At 42.2% G+C, this 25,247-nt stretch overlaps 3 protein-coding genes across 11 annotated transcripts in view; 1 reads left to right on the plus strand and 2 right to left on the minus strand.

Annotated features, from left to right (window-relative positions):
- Positions 1-25,247, plus strand: part of LOC306962771 (uncharacterized protein) — a 1,040,752-nt gene that overhangs the window by 879,806 nt on the left and 135,699 nt on the right. The window lies entirely within an intron of this gene.
- On the minus strand, positions 448-13,432 carry LOC306963218 (NACHT, LRR and PYD domains-containing protein 3-like). 9 transcript variants are annotated; one of them, XM_079556715.1, is made up of 14 exons: positions 10,655-10,744; positions 10,199-10,282; positions 9,445-9,558; positions 9,300-9,377; positions 8,397-8,498; positions 8,268-8,330; positions 6,665-6,716; positions 6,404-6,593; positions 4,114-5,992; positions 3,333-3,494; positions 2,308-2,475; positions 2,067-2,237; positions 1,601-1,647; positions 448-1,194 (listed from the first exon to the last, which is right to left on the minus strand). In XM_079556715.1, exons 2-14 carry the CDS (start codon positions 10,240-10,242, stop codon positions 644-646), a joined length of 3,621 nt encoding a protein of 1,206 aa, XP_079412841.1. In that variant the 5' UTR covers positions 10,243-10,282; positions 10,655-10,744; the 3' UTR covers positions 448-643. The 9 variants fall into 9 exon arrangements, with proteins under 9 accessions (XP_079412841.1, XP_079412838.1, XP_079412839.1 ...); XM_079556712.1 differs by lacking the exons at positions 10,199-10,282; positions 10,655-10,744 and adding exons at positions 11,015-11,086; positions 13,363-13,432 and having other exon boundaries at positions 449-1,194; XM_079556713.1 differs by lacking the exons at positions 10,199-10,282; positions 10,655-10,744 and adding exons at positions 11,015-11,086; positions 13,359-13,381 and having other exon boundaries at positions 449-1,194.
- The window catches only part of LOC306962759 (deoxyribonuclease-1-like), a 28,113-nt gene continuing 27,590 nt past the window's right edge, over positions 24,725-25,247 (minus strand). Inside the window, exon 10 of the mRNA XM_079556035.1 lies at positions 24,725-24,987. Coding sequence (XP_079412161.1) covers positions 24,824-24,987 — 164 coding nt within the window. The 3' untranslated portion in view covers positions 24,725-24,823. The remainder of the gene's footprint in view (positions 24,988-25,247) is intronic.

Genomic DNA, 25,247 nt, shown 5'->3' on the forward strand with positions numbered 1-25,247 from the left:
GTCACTTTTTCACCTTCTTTTTCAGCTCGTTTTGTTGCTCGTTTGGCTTTTTTTGTTCCGTTTTTTTCCCCAAATGAATCTGTGGAGAAACATTGAATCAGTGCAATAATGAAACATGTTACTGTAAAGATCAGGCGTTTCCTTTGTTTCCAGGTGAAGTTTTAATTGTTCATGTTTAATGGATTTACTTTGAAATTCAAAAGTGAACAAATGTCTGGACAGAAAGATGGACAGTGAGACTAAATGAGCTGAAGTGTCAAAATTGCCGAGGGTTTGTGGTAGGTTGATGGAGCTGACGGATCAGTAACTAAGTCAGTAATCACACAAATAATAATTCAGTTACGTAATTGATTGAAGAACAAACAGAAAAATCAAAGTGCATTAATCTGAAGCGCTCGGTGTAAATGTATATGACACAATAGGGAGCAGCACATGTACAAAGCCTTTGTTATTTTAGAGCAGTGGGACATTTGTGTCGTCAGGTCATTTTCCACTCGGGATCATGGAAACAAAAATGAAATCCTCTAAAAGGGAAGAAATAGTCCAAATATTTACATACAAGGATATGTTTAATTGTGGCGTCATGAATCCTGTGAAGAGCAAGTTCATCTGAGGTTTAGTTCACGCTCTGATTTAAAGGAACTCAGGAAGAATCAAAGTCTGTCTGATTCAGCAGCGACACAGAGGAACCCGGGCGCTCCAGCCCAAACCCGGCAAACAGAGGCTCAGAGAAACTGGAGCTGAAGGTGTAGATGTGGAACAGACGTCCATCAGAGTAAACCTGATAGAAGGACAGAGCTCCAGCCTCAGTGTCCAGCAGCACACCTACTCTATCTAAGGATATGCGCCTATTCAAATCTATTTTCCTTTTATTATGACACAAACACCCCCAGCCTCCCCTGAACCTCAGACTCCAGGACTGATCATTGTCTCCAAACCTACACTCCTCACTGTCCCCATTTCTTCTGATTCCTTTGTAACTCACTGCTATCTCCACGCCCCCTCTAAGCTCCGCCTCCCAGTAGCAGCGGCCGGTCAGAGCCGTGGAGCTCAGGACCTGAGAACAGGAGCTGAACCTGTCCTGGTGAGGTGGGAACAGCTGCAGCTCCTCCACGTTGGTCACAGAGCGTTTATCCTGGGACAGTTCCAGTGTGTTGTTGGCCGTGTTCGGATCCAGAAAGACTTCACACAAATCTGAGACACAAATACACAACATCACTTCCTGTTCCTGACGACAGTGTTAAGGGTACGAGGCTACGCAGGCGCTGAACATGAGGAACTTGGATTTGTAACTGAGGGAATGCAATGTCAGCAGAGAAACAGAATAAGTGTGAAATGTTCTTTGTCCAGAACATTGAGGGTTTAGAATAAAAAGGATGTTCATCCTGTCTATAGATGAAAAACAGTTACATCTAATGATATTTGAATAGAATTGTCAAAGGAAAGTGATCTTGAAGTAAAAGTATGTGCATGGTTAAATAACTTGCATGGATGAGCTTCCTTTAGCCGCTATGGGTGAAGCCGACGCCTCCACAGTCCCTCCATTATTCACAGTCTACTGTTTACAACACACCAATGACATCACTTCCTGAATACTCACACTTCCTTAGGCCTTTAACCATCCATCGCTCTCCAGCAGGATCCAGCCTGAAACACAGTCATTCACTGAGGATTCACAGGTGACAAGTTTAGAGTCGACCAGAGCAGAGACCGAGACCAAACCAGGGAACAATCCACTGATAAACCCTCCACTTTCAGCTCGGGAGCCTTTAGGGTTTGTCAGGTGAGCTTTCAAACCATTTCCACTTTCAATGAATGAATCCACAGTCTATTCAAATCCACAGCCTGAGCAAAATAAAGTCTCCACAAGAAAAGGTCACATGCTCCAATGTTTGGTTGGACGCCTTTAGCTTTGATTACAGCACATTCACTGTGGCTTTGTTTCAATGAGCTTCTGCAATAACAAAAGGTCCAGTGTTGGATTCATGTCTGACCTTGTGTTGATGATGGGAGAGTGTGACTGCACTGAAATCCACCTCTGAGACGTGAGTGTCTGTGTTCCTCACCTGAGAGAGTCCAGGGGGCAGAGGGGGTCGTCCCGTACAGCGCTCAGGAGCTCAGCGGAGGCTCCTGGATGGTTGTAGCTCAAGTCTAACTCTCTCACAGCAGAGTGGGCGGAGCCTAGAGCTGAGGCCAGAGAAGCCCCGCCCCTCTCTGAGACTAAGCATCCGGACAGTCTGAAAACACAGCAGCTACAACATCAGTCATGACTGTGGGACACAGGAGACACTGTAGGGCCAGTCTCACCTGAGGACCTCCAGCCTGCAGGGGGCGCTCTTCAGTCCAGCACACAGTTTCTCCACTCCTGAGTCCCCGAGGTCATTGTGGCTGAGGTCCAGGTGTGTCAGACTCGAGGAGCTGAGGACTGAGGCCAGAGCATCACAGCAGCGATCGGACAGAAAACAGTGAGACAAACTGAGGAGAGACAGATGTGGAGAGAAACTATTACACTAAAGCTCAGAACAGCTGGAGAAGAAGAACAATGACTTGACTGGTTGGTGCCAATAGAGCACAAGAGGTCTTATTTATTATCTTTACCATTTTAGTTTGTGAAATTTGACTTAATAATAATAATGAACTTCTTCCACAGGTAAATGAATATAGAGACAATTCCTCACGATCTAAAATCTACTTTTCATTTTGAACAAGGAGAGAGTTCACATTTACTGATACATTTTTTGTGTTACACTTTCTGGTTTAATGTGAATAAAGTGATGCCTTATGGATTGGAGGAGGTGGACAAACTATTCCTCAGGGTGTTTGACGTTTGGAACATTAATATCAGGTCCGTCTGTCTTTTCTTTTTCATCTTTTTAATGAAGCTCATGATGATTTTTAAAGTGAAAGAGTAAAAAGTGCTGGCCTTTTTTGGGATCCTGAAGGCGCCGCATTTGGGCCCTGGGCCACAGTTCTGACTGGGCTAAATCTTCATTCTAAAGTGAACACATTAAGGCTGTACCTTGTTAATGACGCAGGTTCAAAGAGTGTGAGGTGCAGAGACAGAAGGAGGGCTGTTGTACCGCGGCTGCTGTGAGCCGTTTAAAGGACCACCCAAAATCACACTGATTTATAGAAAAACATGAAACATCCAAAACAATCTTATTAGAGCCACGCCTCCCAGTGCTTCTGTCTGAGACAAACACAGGGATTTTAGCCAAATGTGTTTTTCAAACCCTCAGCAGGTGCAGGTGAAAGGCTGCTCAGAGAAACTAATGACAAATACTATAGTTCTGTTTGATACAGTTTGACTGAGGTCTGTGTCTGAAACTCACCTGAGGGTCTGCAGCCTGCAGGGGGCGCTCTTCAGTTCATCACACAGGTACTTCACTCCATCCTCCCAGAGGTCGTTGTTACTGACGTCCAGGTGAGTCACAGTGGACGAGCTGAAGACTGAAGCCAGAACGTAACAGCTGCCGAGGCGACACCCAGATAAACTGTGGGAAAGAGAGATATTTATAACTAAAACAGTCTTGATAGTTTCAGTTAAAGACTTTATTAAATCCTGAGGGACAGAAAAAAAACACACACAAAAACAAAACCATAGAGTCGAAAACAAAACCATTTAAATGAAATAATAAAAGAATAAATAAAACTTAATAATGTCATGATTGATTCTAAAACATCCCTTTAATGTTAAACCAATAACACTGGTGTGATGATAAAGGAGTTTTCTTCACGTTACTTGTCCTACACTCGGCCACAGCTGAGGCAGAGGCTTGAACTTCTGTGTGGGATCTTTTTGGCTTTATTGTTTCTGACCTGGACTTTAAAGGTCCCAGATTTAATAGTGCACCAGTTATTTTTCAACACAACGAAAACTTTAAGACTCAGTTAAACCAAACGATTGTAAAACTGTCTTTAAACTGAGTCGTCTGATCCTTTGTGTCTTTAATCATTTGGTTTTGTTTAGATTTACTGCTTTACTCTTTCAGCACATTTTGGTGTTTTGCTCTGGTTTAAGTTTGAAGGTTTTGTTTTCAGACGTTCTTGTAAATATTGCTTCTGTTTGTATCTGTACTAATAAAATGAACCATATAAATGAAGTGGACTCACATGGCTCTGGTGGAGGCTTTGGCCAGTGGCATCAGATCTATAAGAGCTTCCACTGAAGGCTGGTATTTCCTCAGGTCAAACTCCTCCAGGTCTGAGTCTGAGGACAGGACGAGGAAAACCACGGCCGACCACTCAGAAGAAGACAACCTTTTATCAGATAAACGTCCTTCTCTCAGGCTCTGCTGCACCTGCTCCACCAGACTGTGGTCGTTCAGTTCATTCAGACAGTGGAGCAGGTTCATTCTTTGTTCTGCAGATAAGCCATAATTAAGCTTCTCTTTGATGTACTTTGCTGTCTCCACGTTGGTCGGTGAACGACTCCCTGTCTGAGTCTGCAGACCCGACAGCAGACTCTGATTGGTCGACAGAGACAGACCCATGAGGAAGCGCAGGAACAAATCCAGGTGTCCATTTGGACTCTTTAAGGCCAGGTCCACAGCAGACTGATAGAACTCCACTTGAGATTTTTTCTCAGACTCAGAATCAGACTCAGAATCAGACTCAGAATCAGACTCAGAATCAGACTCAGAATCAGACTCAGAATCAGACTCAGAATCGTCCTCGTACCCATACTCATACTTGGACATCAGGTTGACTCCAGAGTTGAAGAAAGTGAGATGGACGTGAAGAGCAGCCAGAAACTCCTGCACGCTCAGATGGATGAAGCAGAAGACCTTGTCCTGGTACAGACCTGGCTCTTCTCTAAAGACCTGTGTGAAGACTCCGGAGTACACTGAGGCGTCTGCAGCGTCCAGCCCACACTCGCTCATGTCTGACTCGTAGAAGATCAGGTTTCCTTTCTGCAGCTGCTCAAAGGCCAGTTTTCCCAAACACTCCACCATCCTCCTGGTCTCTGGACTCCAGGGAGGGTCTGTCACGGAGCGGCCGTCGTACTTGACGCTCTTGACTTTGGCCTGAACCACCAGGAAGTGGATGTACATCTCTGTCATTGTCTGAGGCAGCTGTTCTTTGACTCCAGAGTCCATCACATGGTGCAGGACTGTGGTGAGCATCCAGCTGAAGACCGGCAGGTGGCACATGATGAACAGACTTACAGATTTCTTGATGTGGGAGATCATTGCTGTGGCCTGCTGCTCGTCTCTGAACCTCTTTCTGAAATACTCTTCCTTCTGTGAGTCGCTGAACCCTCGCACCTCTGTCACCATGGAGACGCACTCAGCCGGGATCTGATTGGCCGCGGCGGGGCGTGTGGTTATCCAGAGGCGAGCGGAGGGAAGCAGGTTCCCTCTGATGAGATTCACCAGCAGCACCTCCAGAGACACGCTCTCTGTGGGGTCAGTGAGGACCCGGGTCCGGCTGAAGTCCAGAGGAAGTCTGCACTCGTCCAGACCGTCCAAGATGAAGAGCACCTGGTGATTCAATCCACAGAGGCTTTGAGTTTGACTGAAGAAGTGGTGCAGCAGCTCCACCAGGCTGAACTGTCTGTCTCTGAGCACATTGAGCTGTCTGAACGTGAAGGGGAACAGCAGCTGGATGTCCTGGTTGGCTCTGCCTTCAGCCCAGTCCAGACTGAACTTCTGAGTCAGCACCGTCTTCCCCACTCCAGCCACGCCCTTCGTCAGCACTGTCCTGATCGGCCCTTGTCTCTTTGTTGTTTCTTCTGCCTGTTTGTGGTCTTTAAAGAGCTCTTCACATTTCATAGTGGTCTCTGGAGCGGCTGGTTTCCTGGACGCCGCCTCGATGTGTCTGACCTCATGCTCCTGGTTGACCTCTGCGGCCCCTCCCTCGGTGATGTGGAGCTCTGTGAAGATCTGGTTCAGGAGGGTGGGGTTTCCTGCTTTAGCGATGCCCTCAGACACACAGATGAACTTCTGCTGCAGAAACCTCCTCAGTTCATCTCTGCAGACTCTGGGACTCACTAAGACACAAAACACATGGACATGACTCTGTGATGCTGAGTGACCCTGTGGACTGTAGAGCGGCCGCAAGTTACACAAAAACACATTTCCATCGTGAACATCATTGAGTCTAAAATATACCCTTACATATATTATTAGGTTTTATCTAGATTCTTCTCTTTATACCAAATATAACATCTTGTGTGGAATCAGATCAGATTTTAGTGCAATGAATGGTTATTGTTACAAGTAGAAGTGTCTCTTTTCGGAAACAAAAACGCTCCGAGCCAACAAACCGCGGCGATGCAACACATGAACACAGGAGAATCAGGGGAAATGAGATTAAGAGACCTTGACATCAAGCCAAGCATAGATTTAATCACAATCTGATTCAATGCACAGCCCTAATAAATCATATAGACAGTTCTTACGGCTGTGCAGACGCTCGGCCAGTGGCTCCTGCTTCCTCCTCTTCAGGAAGTCCACTGTGATGTTCAGAAAAGCCTCTGCGCTCGGGTCCTCCTCCTCATGCCCTAAGTATTCTGGGTAATCTGAGGCGAGGACCTTGTACAACCTCTTCAGCTGCTCTTGGACAAAAGTCAGGATGTCCTTCTCCAGACCCTGCAACAAACAGCACACCTTTAAGAGCACGACACACACACATGTACCGAACATAAGGACACTGTACAGACCATGAAGATGTGGAGCAGATGAGGGTCAGAGTGCTCTGGACAGGACTCCTCTCTGGAAATAGAGTTCAGTGTGACACATCTGAGAGGGACAGGCTTCAACAGAAAACCATTCAAGCCATTTTTATAAGAGCGACAGTGACCAGCAGGGGCGTCGGACTGGGGGGGTAAAGGGTGCTGAGTACCCAGGGCCCAGAGCAGGGGAGGGGCCCTCAAAATGCTGCAAAAAGCGTTCTGTATTGTACTTCACAAGTTTCTTCATAATTGATAAGAACTGAACATAACCGGGCTGAAATACAGTGGCTGCTACACAGAATTTTGCACAAACAATAATGATAGTTATTATCTCAGGGCCCGGACACCCCTTTAAACATGTGCCAAATGGTTCAGCCCACACAGCGGTGTTCAGCACCAGCTTCAGCTCAGCAGTGACTCTGATGAGGTGGATTTTGTGATGAAAGACAGATAATAGTCTGGCCTCGCTCTATTGTGCTTTTATTTAACACTAGTCTGTTCTAGCGGAGCTGAGAGGAAACTTTCTGTCATAAATGACAGTTAAACATGAGGCGAGTCCTGCCTCTGCCTGAGCTGAGTCAGAGACAGAGCTCCTTCTCTCCTCGTTTTAACCTCTAAAGTTTCTCTTTCCTCATGTTTATTATAATTGAGCCTCAGGCCAATACAGGGACAAAGCCACAGGTCGCGCACGCCGTTTTCGCCAAATTAATGATGCTAATTAGCCGCGCACATTTGGATTCATTATAAATGTGCAGCTTTGGAGACGAGTCAACCTGGTTCTAGTTAAAGGTGGAGCTCGAGCCATTTAGTCTATTACAATGTAACTTTATCCAACAACAATTTACTGACAATACACTTAAAGGTAAAGGCTTCAAATATGGTGAGACTAAATCAGACTGAAGCCCTTGAGTTTTGTGTAAAGCCTATTTTAAAGTTTTCTCAGCACAAATATCCCATGTCCTGGTGCAGTCGTCCTGTTTAATGTGGTCTGATAATAATCCTTATGCTCGACCTAAAACTAGCCATTTCAATTGGCCCAAAGAAAGTAGAATATTCCACCCTGATCTAAATACTTATGTCACTAAAGGATTAAAGGTTATTCAGTTTCTGTAACTGAAGCCAAATCAGATGCAATTTCAAGTCAAACATTGACTTGAAACAAACAAACAAACAATGACCTAAGTACACATTGTATTGGATATGTGTTTGAAGCACTTTTTTGGCCGACCCATTTTTCCCTTAGTTAAGGTATATATAATATATAATAAAGTTATAATAGAATATAAATGAACTGCACTGTCAAACCACTAAACCACTGTTATGTGGTCACAGAACATACCATTTGAAATGTGAATTTCATATGGGGGGGTCCACCAAGATAGTTTATACACAGGGCCCAGAATTTGGTGCTACGCCCCTGGTGACCAGACTAAACCTGTAGCCATTGTCTTCACAGTGAGCTTGCCCTCCAAGGAGAGGAGGTTTTCAAACTAGACTTTCTGTCTGACTTTTATTCTTGTCTTTTACTGGTTCCGACCTCCTCACTCAGACCTGTTTAACCACTCACACCATATCACTGCAGAAGACTTACTCTGTGTCTTCAAATGTAGCATCAGAAAAGCAGCTCAGGCCAGAACCAGGGGTGTCCAAGTCCCTGATGAAAACAGAGGCGACAGTGAGAGAAAGTTACACTGAGAAATGGACAGAAAACTGGACAAACCTGTTGAACTCGATGCTCAGACCTTTGGACTTCAGAGACTCACAGCTGGGTCTCAATCTGGATTTCTTTCTCATCATAAATCCAAGTTTTTCCAATTTTTTCCTGATGAAACAAAAGAAACAGATCCTAAATCATGAACCTACTGAGAAACAAAATTGAACGTCTCAATATTGAAACAGTATTTAGTGCTGTCCATTATACATCCAAATGTTTTATTGTACAGCTTTCTGCTTGAACAGTTTGTGTGGGTCAGTAGTTAGTTTGCTCTCCTGCAGCCTGAGTCATATCCTGAGACAGAAGTACACAAGTCAGATGGTTGTAATAAAGGACTTTTCCATTGAAAGTGATGGAAGTCTAGCTGTATTATGAATCTAAGAGCTGACCCCCTGGGCCTGTAAAGTGATGTAACATAAGCAACAATATGTTTTCTGGTGAGAGGGACTGTCAGCAGTGAGAACCTTCCAAAAAATGGATCCTGGAGGGTTCTAGAGACCACTGTGATGGAAAGTAAAAGACACCATGACACAATTAGCCAGTCCTGTCGCGTTCTGGGAAAAAATATGGACGGTGCAATGCAGAGCCTGTCAAATCAAGCCCAGGGATCACGAACAGGAGCGTGTGGATTAGTTTTGAGGCTGCAGCCATGGACTAGCTGGACTTCTAATCATCGGGAGAATTGCTGCTCCCGGTGCAGACGGTTCCTCTGATGGGGTTTCCTTACCTGGTTCATCCGTACCCAGACTCAGCCCTACGCGATGATTGTGTGGGTGTGGCTATGGGGAGGGGGTGACTTTGAGTTATTGCTTGCGTCTGCGTAATGTTTATAAAGTTTCTGCCAGTCTCACATTAGAGCTGCCACTCTGCACCAGAACCATGTTACTGCGGAGGGAAATAAAGACAAACCTTTTAAAGTAAGTGCCCCACTCTTTAGAATGATTGCTCTGCACGGACTGACAGCTCAGACCAGGAGGATCTGAGTCCCTGAGGAGAACAGAGGTGACAGTGAGAGCAAGTTACAGTGGAGGAAAGGACAGAAAACTGGACAAACCTTTTAAATTCGATGCTCAACGCCTTGGACTTCAGAGACTCACAGCTGGGAACAGAACTCGGTTTAGATCTGGATTTCCTTCTGGTTGTAGAGCCTGGTGTTTCCAGTTTCCTCCTGAAGAAAACAAAACAAAAAAAAACAGATTCTGAACCATGAACCTATTGCACAGAACCATTAAATATCTTATTTTTCACTAATAACAAATACAGATCATATTCCTTCATTTGAGATTTGAGTATAAATGTTAAACTAGTTTTACATCAGTTCACATTTGAAAACATGAGCCTGTGAGCTCTCCTGCATCTGAATAATGTCCCATGGTTTAGGTAAATGATTGTTTTTATTTAACAAGGAAAGTCCCTATTGTTGGCCTACATGCTTAGCTTTGCTATGAGACAAACCATAATAATCCCATGTAAGTCAATTCTCATGTTGAAAAGTGATTGCACTTTTATACATGTTTATTTGACAGAACAAGAGGCATTGTTACAATAACCGATGCTCAGAGGCCGTATAGCTAAAAGCTAGTTCGCAGACCTGGTCCCTAAGACATAAAATAGTTCATTTACATAAATCATTACAAATAATACCATTTAGAAAAGGTTTGCAATAAAAGATTATAAACTTCTGTTGTGTCCACAACTGTGTAGTGGTTTTCCTAAGGATACATTTGTGCTCTGCATTTGACCCATCCTTTGATGAACCCGTCAGGAGCAGCGGGAAACTGTGACTGACGAGAGAGATGAGGACAAACCTTTTAAAGTCATTGTGACAGTCCTTAGACTTATTACTCCGCATGGACTGACAGCTCAGGTCAGAACCTGGAGGTTCTGAGTCCCTGAGGAGAACAGAGGTGACAGTGAGAGCAAGTTACAATGGAGGAAAGGACAAAACAACTGGACAAACCTTTTAAAGTCATTGCGACAGTCCTTAGACTTATTACTCCGCATGGACTGACAGCTCAGGTCAGAACCTGGAGGTTCTGAGTCCCTGAGGAGAACAGAGGTGACAGTGAGAGCAAGTTACAATGGAGGAAAGGACAAAACAACTGGACAAACCTTTTAAAGTCATTGCGACAGTCCTTAGACTTATTACTCCGCATGGACTGACAGCTCAGGTCAGAACCTGGAGGTTCTGAGTCCCTGAGGAGAACAGAGGTGACAGTGAGAGCAAGTTACAATGGAGGAAAAGACAAAACAACTGGACAAACCTTTTAAAGTAGATGCTCCACGCCTTGGACTTCAGAGACTCACAGCTGGGTACAGAGCTCGGTTTAGATCTGTGTTTCCTTCTGGTTGTAAACCCAGACCCAGGTAATTCCAATTTGTTCCTAAAAAAAAAATCCAGGGCGTAGTGATTCTCCAGGGCACACTCTACAACCGCACGAATAGGAGAAAACACTTCCAGGCTTGTAGCACAGTTTATTTAAATCACAGATCTGTTACTGTGAACAGAATCATAGAACTATGATCATTAATCTAACACACTCATGTTTCCTGCCAAAGCCACAGATGTTACAACAGCTGCTTGTTGAAAACAGATGTTCTAGTGGAATCACAAGTCGACAAACCTTTTTAAGCCGAGACCCGAATCCGGAGAATCAGGGCCAGAACCAGGACTCGTCGGCTCCATCGTCCACTGTCTGTGAACATAATGTCAGCAGCTTTAATGAAGGACTGACTCTGACACCACCAGCCACAATCACACATGGAGCTTTACAGGCGAGAGAGTGAAGTGTGAAGACCTGGAGCAACAGCAGCACTTCATTATTACAGGAGTTTGGAACTGTCAACCTTTAGTGTGAGTGACAAATGTCTCTGAGCTCCTGAGCCGTGATCACGATCTCATTGTTACTGCAAGTTTTACTTAGATTTGTGCAAATCCATTCCCAGCAAAGCATTTGATCAAAGTAAGACCTGGGGCCAAACTGACCTCCAAACTTTCAGGTTCGACCCCAAGTCCATTTTCCCATTGAATATATATATATATATATATATATATATATATATATATATATATATATATTTCTTAATGCTATTTTGATCAGTATTGTTTAGTTTCTTTACAAAAAGCCGTTATAAAGGCAACCTAAACAATGCATATTGAAGGCTGTAAAGTAATGTTTTTATATTTACCAGAAACCTTTCAAACAAACTAAGTCTTATTTTACACATTCTCAGTGTTGATCTTTGGTTTAAGTGCGGCTGAATGAAGGAAACAGGGAAGGAGCTGAAGGGACAACGTTTGACTTTACTTTGTTATGGGCTTATGCACAGTTTTACAACATGGCGTCTTCCTGGACAGTCAGCAGACGCTGGACTTCCTGTCAGCAGACACTGGACTTCCTGTCAGCAGACGCTGGACTTCCTGTCAGCAGACGCTGGACTTCCTGTCAGCAGACGCTGGACTTCCTGTCAGCGATCGTTTACTTTCACAACTAGCAGGTTCCACATAAATATAGAGAAGCTCAGGATCTGGTTAAAGACGTATTAACGTGTTACAAACATCATGTTCACTGTGAATCTGCCCCAAAGGAAACGCCAGCGCTCGTAAGGGGCGGAGCTTTATCTTAGAGCTAAAGGCTAGTGTTGAAACTGATAATATAACAAGTAAACAAGTAAATGTTATTTAAACTAACAGGACCATTCTTTTTTGCGCAGCTCGTTCAAAACTTTGCGCTACTTTTATTTAGTATATTTTGTGTTAGCCGCGTTAGCCGCGTTAGCCTCGTTAGCCTCGTTAGCCTCGTTAGCCGCGTTAGCCTCAAGACAAAAACATCCACGTTATGAACACGGAGTTTCCTCCAGTGAAGTCGTTACGTCTCATGTAATATTTTCTAACCTGCTCCGTCACATCTGAACTTTTACTCTCTGTCCTTCACCAGATCTTTAGGCATCGCTTCATTTCTGTGGGACCTGCTCATGTTTAATGGGAAGAGAGAACGGACAGGAAGGACAGCGTCTGGTTTACTGTCCAGGCGGAAACACGTGGGGTCACTGTGCATAAGCCCATTACATCTGCAAACTAACATGAACCCAATGGTTTCTCCTGTTTTCACTGATTACAGCAATGGCCTGTTTGATTCACACAAATGTTAATTTAAACACATAAATAATAATAAACAATACTGTGTACAGTTCCCTGGGAAACACATTAAAACAGCTGGAGTGAAACATAGAACATGTAAACTCAGTCACACGTCGGCACATCCTGAACTACGAACATAATCCCAACAATACAATTGTAAAATATGAAACATGTTTAAACATTCTTTTCAAAAACTGCACAAAACATGGTTAAGTTTCTTTCTCAAGACTGTAAATACCGTGGTGGATCCGCTTGGTCCAGCAGGGGGCGCACTATCCCGGTGGATTGGCTTCACAGTAGATCTGTGGTTTCTATGACTGAACAAAAGAGGTGTTATGTCTTAAATGTCCAGGACACAGGATGAAAATCTGAGCCTTTGGGGAAACAAAGAGACTCGCCCTTCCGTATAGGCCTAGATCCTGATCCTCCTCAGAGACACCACGTGACGTCAGGCCCATGAATGATGCATTAATGAACATGTGTCAGTGTTTGTGTAGATGTAAAGTGTCTTTAAGCCGTTCATAATGTCCCAGACACTTCTGTCGGAACCAGAGATATAGTGTCAAAGTTCGGAACTATAGAAGAAAAACAAGTGTAGAAAAGTGTTGATCAAATCCCCATCTCTATAAAGACACGGAGCTTCATCTAGAAACAACTCAATCCATGTTTTTCATCCGAAAAACTGCTTCAGAACAAACTGTTTTCCAAGTGTTTGAAGCGTAAAACCTGTGGTTTCTTAAGTGCGTCACACGGAGACACGATGACTGCGCCTTCAAAAGGAAAAACACTCAAATCAATCCTAATAATGGAGGAAAAATCAGACGGACCTACCGAGACCTGCCCAGAGCCTTTAGACCGACTGCAGCTCTGCTTTGGACCACTTTAGTCCGGGCTCATTCTTCTGGACATCGTCGAAGCTCTTACTTTATTCAACACTTTCTACTTTCACTTTGACGGGATGTGACGTCACAACAAGAGCGACAAATAAACAAAACAAAAACAAAATAAATCTGTTTGGAGACTGTAAAGCTGTTGAAGGACAATGAGGAAAACCAGTTGGAATAAGCAGGAATTGGATGATATTTGCCCAGTTTCATCTCCATATGTGAAAGATCTGCTCAAACACTTGAACAGGAACTGATGCTGATGAAGAATCGATACCATCCTCTTCAAAGCCCAAAGCTGGAAACACTCTGGATCATTGTGCTGTTTATCCTCTTGCCTCCCGCCAAAACCACAGGCATTTTCTCCTCTTTTTCAGGTTGCATTTTTATCTCATTTTGTTGCCTTTTTGCTGCATTTTTGTTGCGTTTTCATCCTCATTTTCTTCTATTTTTTGTCACTTTTTTGTCACTTTTTGCTGAATTTTTGTCACTTTTTTGCTGCATTTTTGTCACTTTTTTTGTCACTTTTTTTGTCACTTTTTTGTCACTTTTTTGCTGAATTTTTGTTGCTTTTTTGTCCCTTTTTGACGCTTTTTTGCTGAATTTTCATCCTCATTTTCTTCTATTTTTTGTCATTTTTGTTGCTTTTTTGTCCCTTTTTTGTCCCTTTTTTGCTGAATTTTTGTTGCTTTTTTTGTCACTTTTTTTGTCACTTTTTTGTCACTTTTTTGCTACTTTTTTGTTGCTTTTTTTGTCACTTTTTTGTCACTTTTTTGCTGCATTTTTGCTGCATTTTTGTCGCTTTTTTGTTACTTTTTTGTCACTTTTTTGCTGCATTTTTTTTTCACTTTTTTATCACTTTTTTGACGCTTTTTTGCTGCATTTTTGTCACTTTTTGTTACTTTTTTGTTGCGTTTTCATCCTCATTTTCTTCTATTTTTTCCTCACTGTTTTGATCATATTTGGAGAATTGGGAGCAGTGGAGAAAACATGCCCAGGTGGGAGTTAAGAGGTTAGAAGTGCTTATTTTCCCCCCGGCATTAAGTGTCACGTTTATTGTCATCATTGAACCTCTTAACCCCCACCTTCACCAGGCACATGTTCTGGATAAAAGAAAAACGTGAGAACATGTCGGTCTTAGCTTTCAAATGAGGCGTGACGCTGGCCTGAAGGCTGTGAGCTCCAGTCGAGAAGCTTTTAGATTTGGGTAAAGCCGAACTGGAGAAAATGTGCTCGGTGAAGGCGGGGGGTAAGAGGTTAAAATCCCAATTTCTGATGAATTTAGGATTTTAAATTGAACAAATATTGAGCTGCAAGAATAAAATAATTCCACCTCATAATGAACACAGTAATATTTGAATGAAACCTCAGAAATATGAAGAGATAAATGATGGACATTATTATGAAAAGTCACTTAATGGGACTAAGAGCACGACTGAAAAACACACTTTACGTTTATTAAAGGAAAAGTCATTGAAAGGGCAGAGGAGGCGGGAAAAGGTTTCACTTGGATTTGACATTTTTATACACTTTTAAAAGGCTTTTAACCTCATATTAGACAAAGGCAAGAGGAAACACCTAAAAGACTTTGCAAACTCGATACAAATGACACAACTGATTAAAAAGCCAACTAGAATCACAAGAACTTCTCAAACTTTGATAGATTTAATTTTATCCAATAAACCAGACAGGGCAATTCAAACATACACCCTGATAACTGGACTGTCTGGTCATAATCTTGTTCTAATAGCCAGGAAATTAAAGAAATCAAGATACATAAATGAAGAACAATTAAACGATGTAAATTTCCTCATATCTCTAAAAGAAATCAAGAGAAAATGATTTGGATGAAATTGACTGGGCCTCCAACATTGATATCGAAAGCTGTGGTCAGACATGCAACTATATCAGAACTGCTATAAAGGATCAAATTGATAAATATACACAGCTCAAACATGAAACAGAGGGATAAAGCCCTCAATGTTTCTCTTAAAACTAAATTAACCACTGATCATTACATCTATAAATCCCTGAGAAATAAAGTCACCATTCTGCTTCGAAAGGCAAAAGCACATTTTTTTCTAAACTTAATTAAAGAGGCAAAGGGTAATTGTAAAAATCTGTGGAGGAGCATGGATAAACTATTGGGAAGGAGCACTTACAGCTCAAAATCGATGGAATAGTTCAAAATGAGGGCTCTATTCTGGCTAAACATTACAATGATTATTTCTTGGATTCTGTATTAGACCTGGCGGAGACTTTTTCTGAAGTGAACTGCTGCCGAGATGATCATGGGGTTGGCAATGCATCTTACTGTAGGTTGCAGAGTGTAAATGAAGACAACATTTCCAAAATAATAGCAAATTTAAAAACTAGTAAAGCAAAGGACATATTTGGTCTTGATACATCGCTTTTAAAGGAACACAAAATGACTCTAATTCCAGTACTAACAATAGCTGTGAATCAATCTAGAAATGAAAACAATGTTCCGTTGGCGTTGAAAAAAGCAGTAGTCAAGCCCATTTTCAAGTCAGGAGACAAGCTCTGTGTGTCAAACTATCGACCTACAGTATTAGTATCCTACCAGCCATCTCCAAGGTGTTTGAGAAGGTGGTGGCAGAGCAGCTAGTGGAGCAAATCGAGCACACTGATGCGTTACATCCCTGCCAGTTTGGGTTCAGGAAAAGATACTCCACAGAGTCCACATGTTGCTACTTACTAGAAGACGTCAAATCTAGTCTTGATGTTGGTGGTGTGGTGGGGGCGGTCTTTCTGGACTTGAGAAAGGCCTTCGATACTGCACAGTAAAGTGAAGATTACTGCGCAGTAAAGTGAAGATTACTGTGCAGTAAAGTGAAGATTACTGCGCAGTAAAGTGAAGATTACTGCGCAGTAAAGTGAAGATTACTGCGCAGTAAAGTGAAGATTACTGCGCAGTAAAGTGAAGATTACTGCGCAGTAAAGTGAAGATTACTGCGCAGTAAAGTGAAGATTACTGCGCAGTAAAGTGAAGATTACTGCGCAGTAAAGTGAAGATTACTGCGCAGTAAAGTGAAGATTACTGCGCAGTAAAGTGAAGATTACTGCGCAGTAAAGTGAAGATTACTGCGCAGTAAAGTGAAGATTACTGCGCAGTAAAGTGAAGATTACTGCGCAGTAAAGTGAAGATTACTGCGCAGTAAAGTGAAGATTACTGCGCAGTAAAGTGAAGATTACTGCGCAGTAAAATGAAGATTACTGCACAGTAAAGTGAAGATTACTGCGCAGTAAAATGAAGATTACTGCGCAGTAAAGTGAAGATTACTGCGCAGTAAAATGAAGATTACTGCATGGATTTTGAACTACTCCTGGTATTATTACACCTTACAATATAGTTCCCCCTTTTATCCGCTTAGAAAATCCACATTGTTTAATTTTGTGTAATTATACTTTGTAGTGGAACACTTCACGTAACCATATTTAAATAGGGAAAACGTGGAAGAGCTTGGTAGCTTCTATCTTGACCTGTTTTGGAGCTATAGAGGAGAGAGGGAGAGGCTAAATGCTAACGCCGTCTGCGCTGTGTTTACGTGACTGAAGATCAGACAGGTCCTAAAGAACTCGTCACAGCTCAGGTAAGAACATATCTCAGTGTGTAAAAACGCTGGCCTGTTCCTTTAATGACACTTTATGCTGCGCACAGTCTCATATTGTACAGTTATTTGTTTTGCTACAGTGACACCAACAAAACCCGAGCATCATGAAGATCCTGCTTTACCTGCTTCACGGCCGCCTTGTACCCGGACAGGAGTGGCCCTCATGAAGTGAAGGAGATGTTTCCCCCGTGAAGACAGACACAGGCTTTATTCTGTAAACAGACAAATATAGTTTTCAGACGCGGCTCTGCCTCGGTTAGTGCTGGATCGTCTGCTCCAGAGGGTCTGCTGTGAGTTTGTATAGATCTGTGAGTTGGTTTGTCTAAAAATACAAATAATCCTGATCCTTAAGGTTAACCCCTTAACTCCCACCTGAACCGAGCACATTTTCTCCAGTTTGGCTTTACCCCAATCCAAAAGCTTCTGGAAAAAAGCTGTGAAAATGGCAACAAAACTGAGACGAAAACAATGATGGAAATGTGACAAAAAACTGATGAAAAAGTGGCAAAAATGTCACAAGAAATTGAGAAAAAATTTACAAAAAATTACCAAAAAATGAAAAAAAAATATCAAAAAATATGACAAAAATGTGCTAAAATTTTGATAAATTGACCAAAAAAACAAAAAAAAGTGACAAAAAATGACAAAACTGAGACGAAAACAATGATGGAAATGTGACAAAAAAGTGAGGAAAAAATTGATGAAAAAGTGGCAAAAATTTGACAAAAATGACCAAAGAAATGACAAAAAATATGTCACAAGAAATTTACAACAAAAATGTACAAAAAAATACAAAAAAACAAAACAAAAAACACAAAATTTTTTAAAAATATGACAAAAATGTGATAAAAAATTTGACACAAAAATGACACAAATTTGATAAACTGACGAGAAAATAAAAAAAAAGACAAAAAATTGATGAAAAAGTGGCAAAAATGTCACAAGAAATTGAAAAAAAATTACGAAAAAATGACAAAAAAATGATTAAAAATGGACGAAAAAATTGACAAAAAAATTACAAAAAATTGATTAAAAATAAGTCAAAAATGTGACAAAAAATGGATTAAGAATTGACGAAAAAATTGACGAAAAAATGACAAAAATGTGACAAAATGTGAAAAAAAAATTACAAAAAAATTACAAAAAAATGATTAAAAAAATGTCAAAAATGTGACAAAAATGATAAAAAATGGACGAAAAAATGGACGAAAAAAAAATGACAAAAATGTGATAAAAAATTACAAAAAAGTTACTAAAATGAGTTGAAAACCCAACAAAAAAATGTTGGGGAAAAAATGTGATGACGTGAGGAAAAAGCTCCTCTCGGTTCAGGCGGGAGTTAAGAGGTTAAGCATTTCCCTGTCATGATATCTCACGTTTTCACAGCAGACTGTCCCTCCGGAGCAGACGATCTCGCGCTAACCCTCTGCCTCTCGTGACGTCAGTTGAAAACGTTACGCAGAACTGAGCTCACTCTGCGCGAGACCGGGGACGTCAGTCTCTCATACATATTCTGCTACAAAAACAACCTTAAACTTGGCATAAGAATGACTAATTACAGATCTCCAGCTCACTAAATGTACTCAACTGCTTCAAAACACCAATGTGTGTCAACAATATGAAAAAACAATGGAAATATCGGACCAACGTCTGTAGTAACCGGAGCTAACGGCAGCTCGCGGCGGTTGTGGTTTTGTACAAAGAACCGCCAAAACATACAATTGTCATAAATGAAACATCTTCTCAAAATGAACAATTGTCCCACTAGTGTTACCCGGACAGAGCTTCATGTTCTCAACCCACCTGTAAACAGACAAGTACAGTTTTCAGACGCGGCTCTGCCTTTCGTGACGTCAGTTGAAAACCTGACGCAGAACTGAGCTAACTCTGCGCGAGACCGGGGACGTCAGTCTCCTACGCACGGGCCGCTACTGCCATCTGGTGGCGCAAATTAGCATAACACCAGAAATTACGCCTTACAGAGGGGGTGTTCTGCTTTTGTCAGTCCCATAGCACCAGTCTATATCTCACTACAATGATGACAAACCTTCTGTCGGTCTGTAAATGCAGTCAATTAGACGAAAAAATGACAAAAATGTGATAAAAATTTGACCAAAAAATGCTAAAAATTGACAAAAAATGACAAAAAAACTTGACCAAAAAAATACAAAAAATTGACAAAAAAAATTACTAAAATGTGACTAAAAATGACAAAAATGTGATAAAAATTTGACCAAAAAAAATACAAAAAATGGACAAAAAAAATGACAAAAATGTGACTAAAAATGACAAAAATGTGATCAAAATTTAAAATTAAAATAAAAAAAAGTTACAAAAATGAGTTGAATACCCAACAAAAAAATGATGTAAAAAAAATCTGACGTGAGGAAAAAGATCCTCTCGGTTCAGGCGGGAGTTAAGAGGTTAAAGAGGGGGTGTTCTGCTTTTGTCAGTCCCATAGCACCAGTCTACACTGCGTTCCAAATTATTATGCAAATGACATTTTTCTAAGATTTTCTAAATTGTCAACTCAAATGAGAGTCAGCATATTTTTTAAGTCTTTAACTGGTAGAGGATCATTTAAATGTGGTGGAAAAAATGTCCTAGTGATAACAGTATTTTTTTCAAAAATAAATATAGTAAAAACCTCAAAATCCACTGTTCCAAGTTATTATGCAACTCATCGTTTCAATACATTTTAAAGCTTGTAATTAACTGAAAATGGTCATTTGTTGTATTTGTAGCATTAGGAGGTCATATTTACTGAAATCAAAAGCTATTTCAATCAAAAAAATATTAACAGGTCAAGTTATATTTTACCATAGGAGCCCTTGTGTGATAGCAGCTTCAGAATTCTTAAATCCCTTAAAATTGTAAGTTTTTGGACAGTTTCTGCTTGGATTTCTTTGCAGGATGTCAGAATAGCCTCCCAGAGCTGCCGTTTGGATGAAAACTGCCTCCCACCCTCATAGAAGTTTTTTTTGTTGAGGCTCCAAAGGTTCTCAATAAGGTTAAAGTCAGGGGAGGAGGGGGTCCACATCATGAGTTTCTCTCCTTTTATGCCCATAGCAGCCAGTGATGCAGAGGTTTTCTTTACAGCAGGACATGGTGCGTTGTCATGCATGAAGAGGATTTTGTTTGGGAAAGCACGGCTCTTCTTTTTGTAGCATAGAAGACAGTGGTCAGTCAGAAACTCCACATATTTTTCAAAGGCCATTTTCACACCTTCAGGGAGCCTAAAAGGGCCTAAAAGGGCCGACCAACTCTCTCACCATGATTCTGGCCCAAAACATGACTCCGCCCCCTCCTTACTGACGTCACAGCCTTGTTGGGACATTGTGGTCATTCACCTCCATCCACTCCTCCATCCATCTGACCATCCAGGGCTACACGGCGCTCATCAGTGAACAAGACTGTTTGAAAATGAGTCTTCATGTATTTCTGAGCCACTGCAGCCGTTTCTGTTCATCAGCTTCAATTAACCGTTTAGGGGAGGCCCGGATAGAAGGTTTATGCACAACTGCAGCCTCTGGAGGGTCCTACACCTTGATGTTTGGGGCACTCCAGAGGCACCAGCAGCTTCAAATACCTGAATGCTGCTTTGTGGCATCTGTTCTCCTAATCTGATGTGTTTGTCTGGCAGAAACCGTCCATATTGTGCCTTTATCTGCACAAACCTGAGTGTGTCTGAATCATCCACAAATCTCTAATCAGTACGATGATTACACTTAATCTTTCATGAAATATCGAAGGTTTTCATACCTAGACCAAGGCATTCAACTATTTCACGCTTTTCATCAGCAGAAAGACCCTTTTTCTGTCCCATATTGCTTGAAAATGATGATCTGCATAATAAAGTGGAACACCCTTTTTCAGTAGTTTTTCCCTTAACTGGGCTTAACCCGACAACTAATCATCCCAGGTCTCTGAGATTAATGTCAGTGATTCATAGAGCCCCAAGACACGATAAAATCCATGAGTTTCATTATTATTGTTTTTTTTTTTACCTTTTTGACACAAAAATCCAATTTGCATAATAATTTGGAACGCAGTGTATATCACACTACAATGATGACAAACCTTCTGTTGGTCTGTAAATGCAGTAAATTAGAATAACTGCCTTGTATAAAATGTCTCTCTCAAAATGGCTGTAGTGAATGTCTTGAAATAGGCCTCTGTCTCTTTAAAGAGTAACTAAACACCAAATCCACTTTGTTTTGCTGATAAACGGTCTAAATGGTTGAATAGAGTTAGCCACATGTCCCAGTCAATATGTTGACATTTGGTGCAAACTTGTTCAAAATCTCACTTTTGTGTCTAAAACCGCAGGATTAGCGCCTCTACTGGTTTCACGCAGCAACTACATTTGATATTCTGTGGTTGGAGGAGAGTGTCCACGGCGTCCACAAAACGTCATCAGTTCTGCCCGTGGTTCTGCCTCTGTGCCTCTGTGGCCCCGCCCACACACGCCTCTGTGGCCCCGCCCACACACGCCTCTGTGGCCCCGCCCACACACGCCTCTGTGGCCCCGCCCACACACACGCCTCTGTGGCCCCGCCCACACACGCCTCTGTGGCCCCGCCCACACACACGCCTCTGTGGCCCCGCCCACACACGCCTCCGCCTCCGTCACGCAGCAACCAGGACACGCGTCGCGCACACACCGCCTGAGCTCCTGAGTCAGACCAGTAGATGGCGCCCCTGCGATGCTCACGCTTCGGCTGAGTTGGTGCAGAGGAATAAATCCCTTAGAAAAGCTACTGTGAGATGCTCTCTCTGTTCGCAGTCACTGACGGCGAGCGAGTCGTCTACCAGCGGCCATCTTTTTTTTTTTGTAGGATAGTTGCCACTAGTGATGCGCGGGTTGCGGGTTCCACCGTCGTCTTTACAGCAGGTTTTTGGCGTAAATATACGTGGGATTTTCATAAAAGAAGCAGCTTGTGATCCAGAGAACGCGTTTGTGGAGCTCATGTCTCCTGTTTTCACCGTATGTGCGACTGTGACTTCGTGTTAGGCCGACCTCTGCTCTTCCTCTCTCCCTCTCGCCCAGCGCGAGAGCGATGACACGCCGGTGCTGTTCATACGGATCATATTTGTAACGCGTAATATTTAATGGTTGCGGGTGCAGGGACGGGGCGGGTTGTAAAAATAGAACAACGTTGCGGGGCGGGCTGGGTCGGGTTAGAACCTGCTCCAAATGCGGGACCCGCGGGTTGAAAAAACCCTGACCCGCATCACTAGTTGCTACATCAAGCAATCACAAGTCATGAGAATGTACGTGACAGCGGTAACAGCCGTCCGTCAGTCCTGTCAGATCGAGGGGCGTGGTCTGAGACTGTCAACAGAGCAGACCCCGCCCACACACTCACCCCCCTCGTCTCCCCCAAAGCCTCCGAGACCACCCCTTTCTCAGCACTTTTTGACTTTACTTTGTGGGCGGGGAAAGGCTCTGCCACGCCCGTTTAGTTGCTCTTTAAAGTACCTCAGGTAACATGAAGAAAGCAGTAAGTCAGATGTTAGCATGCTACCGGTTAGCATTTAGCTTCAACAGCTCAGTTCTGACTTGAACCACGCTCCAAACCTTGCCTACAACATGTGACGGCGTCAGAGCTGCCACACACGTGTTTATCGTGTTGAAGCCGCTGACGGTTGATTGAATGTCAATGGTTAACAGTTGCTAACCGGTAGCATGCTAACGTCTTGAGCATCTTAAACGCTGACTGAGACGGAGACTTTGTTGACAAACTGTAAACATCACAGAGAAAGGTTTTCTGTTTCCTCTTTGATGGGATGGATTAGCCCAAATAATGCTATTCAAAATGGCCGCCGGTACTATGCGTGATGTCATTGGAAACGCATGTGTAAAAGTATGAATTGTAAAATGAACTTTATAAGTAAAAAGTATTTAAGAGTTTAATGTGCAAGACTTTTTTAATCATTTGAATCAAACCAGGTCTAGAGTAAAGCACCAAGTCTGAACTGGGACTAAACCCGTTCATCACAGAGAGGTCACAAATACTTTTAACCCAATGTAAAGATGTAGTGGAGTATAAAGTAAAAAGTATTCATCATGAAATGTGCTGAAGTAAAGTGAAAGTATCTATATATGTACTTGTACTTTGCCCATGTGAGGTTGATGGTTGGACGCCCGACAGACGAAGCAGCAGAGAGAAGGATCTTCTGGCTGTGAGGTGGGGCAGATAACTCCTTGGTATGTCCACCTCACAGCAAGAAGATTCAGCACAGTCTGAAGATCCTCTGGGGCCTCGGTGCTCGGAGCAGACTCCCTCAGGTCTGCACCGAGTCTCAGGGGCCTCGGTGCTCGGGGCAGACTCCCTCAGGTCTGCAGTGAGTCTCAGGGGCCTCGGTGCTCGGAGCAGACTCCCTCAGGTCTGCACCGAGTCTCAGGGGCCTCGGTGCTCGGGGCAGACTCCCTCAGGTCTGCAGTGAGTCTCAGGGGCCTCGGTGCTCGGAGCAGACTCCCTCAGGTCTGCACCGAGTCTCAGGGGCCTCGGTGCTCGGGGCAGACTCCCTCAGACTCCCTCAGGTCAACACATTCCCGTCTTTTTTCAGTCATTAACCCCTTAACTCCCACCTGAACCGAGCACATTTTCTCCAGTTTGGCTTTACCCCAATCCAAAAGCTTCTGGAAAAAAGCTGTGAAAATAGCAACAAAACTGAGACGAAAACAAAAAAATGACAAAATGTGACAAAAAAGTGACGAAAGATTGATGAAAAAGTGGCAAAAATGGGAAATGAAATTGATGGGAAAAAAATGTATGGAAAAATGACAAAAATGCAACAAAAAAGGACGAAAAAATTACAAAAATGTGATAAAAATGTGACAAAAAAAGGACAAAAAAATTATAAAAATGTGATAAAAATGTGACAAAAAATGACAAAAAATTGATAAAAAATTGACCAAAAAATTACAAAAAAATACAAAAATGTACAAAAAAATGTAAGAAAAAAAAAATACAAAAATGTGATAAAAATGTGACAAAAAAAATCACAAAAAATGGATAAAAAATTGAAGAAAAATTTATTCAAAAAATGACAAAAAATGTGACAAAAATGTGACGACAAAAATAACAAATGTGACAAAAATTGACCAAAAAATGACCAAAAAATGACCAAAAAATTACAAAAAATGACAAAAATATGACAAAAATTTACAAAAAAAAAGGACAAAAAAATGACAAAAAAATGACAAAAAAAGTTACAAAAATGAGTTGAATACCCAACAAAAAATGCTGGAAAAAAATCTGATGACGTGAGGAAAAAGATCCTCTCGGTTCAGGCGGGAGTTAAGAGGTTAAAAAAACATGCCACACTGGTTCAACCCCATGTTAACTTTACATAGATGTTGCCGACTCCAGGTTTGGTTCATTTTGTCCTAATAAACCCCCTTGAAACCAGAGTTAAATGCAACTGATGTGATGAATGATGAATATTGTAAACCAACGTTGTCATTTTGCTCCTTGTTTGTCGGATGAAATGTGTTTCTGTCTCTAAAATTGGAGCTAATCATCATTTATCATGAGCTATATTATCGAGTATGGAGTGAATAAATGATACACGAAGTCTGGTTCATTATTATTATTATCATCATTAACGCAGTGTCAACATATTGTAGTACATTCAGCATTTAGAATATCAAGTTATTATGAGGTATCTTGTGATTTACACCCGCTTAGTTTCAGCTTATCCGTGTTGAGCCGGGTTTTTCCTTTATTCTCGCCGCAGTGTGGACTCCTGCACAGCCTGAAGCCCTCATTTGTATTTCTCCATTTTGATCTTGAGCAGCTGGATCTCCAGGTTGAGCTTCTCCCTCTCCAGAAGCAGGTTTCCTTTCTGCAGATCCAGGACCTCGTCGTCCACCAGCGACGAGAGTGTGGGCACTAGAGCACGCAGCAGCTCCGCCTCATCCAGCCCCCCTGAGGCACACAAAGGTCAGGCAGATTTAAGGGCACTCTTCTCATACGGCATGACTGATTTTGGTTTAGTTTAGTTAATCTCACAAAAAGACTTTTTCAAGCTTTCCATCCTGTTATTCTGTCATTCCCTCATTAAAAACATGGCTGAAGTGTTGCCTTGGCACATTCACGTATTTCTGAGTAATCTGTAAAAACTCTGATGGCGGCCATTTTAGGGATAGGTTTGCCTGAGTCCTCCTAGGAACGCCCCCACCTCCTGG

Source organism: Gobius niger, assembly GCF_951799975.1.
Source record: "Gobius niger genome assembly, chromosome: 5".
NCBI lineage: Eukaryota > Metazoa > Chordata > Actinopteri > Gobiiformes > Gobiidae > Gobius > Gobius niger.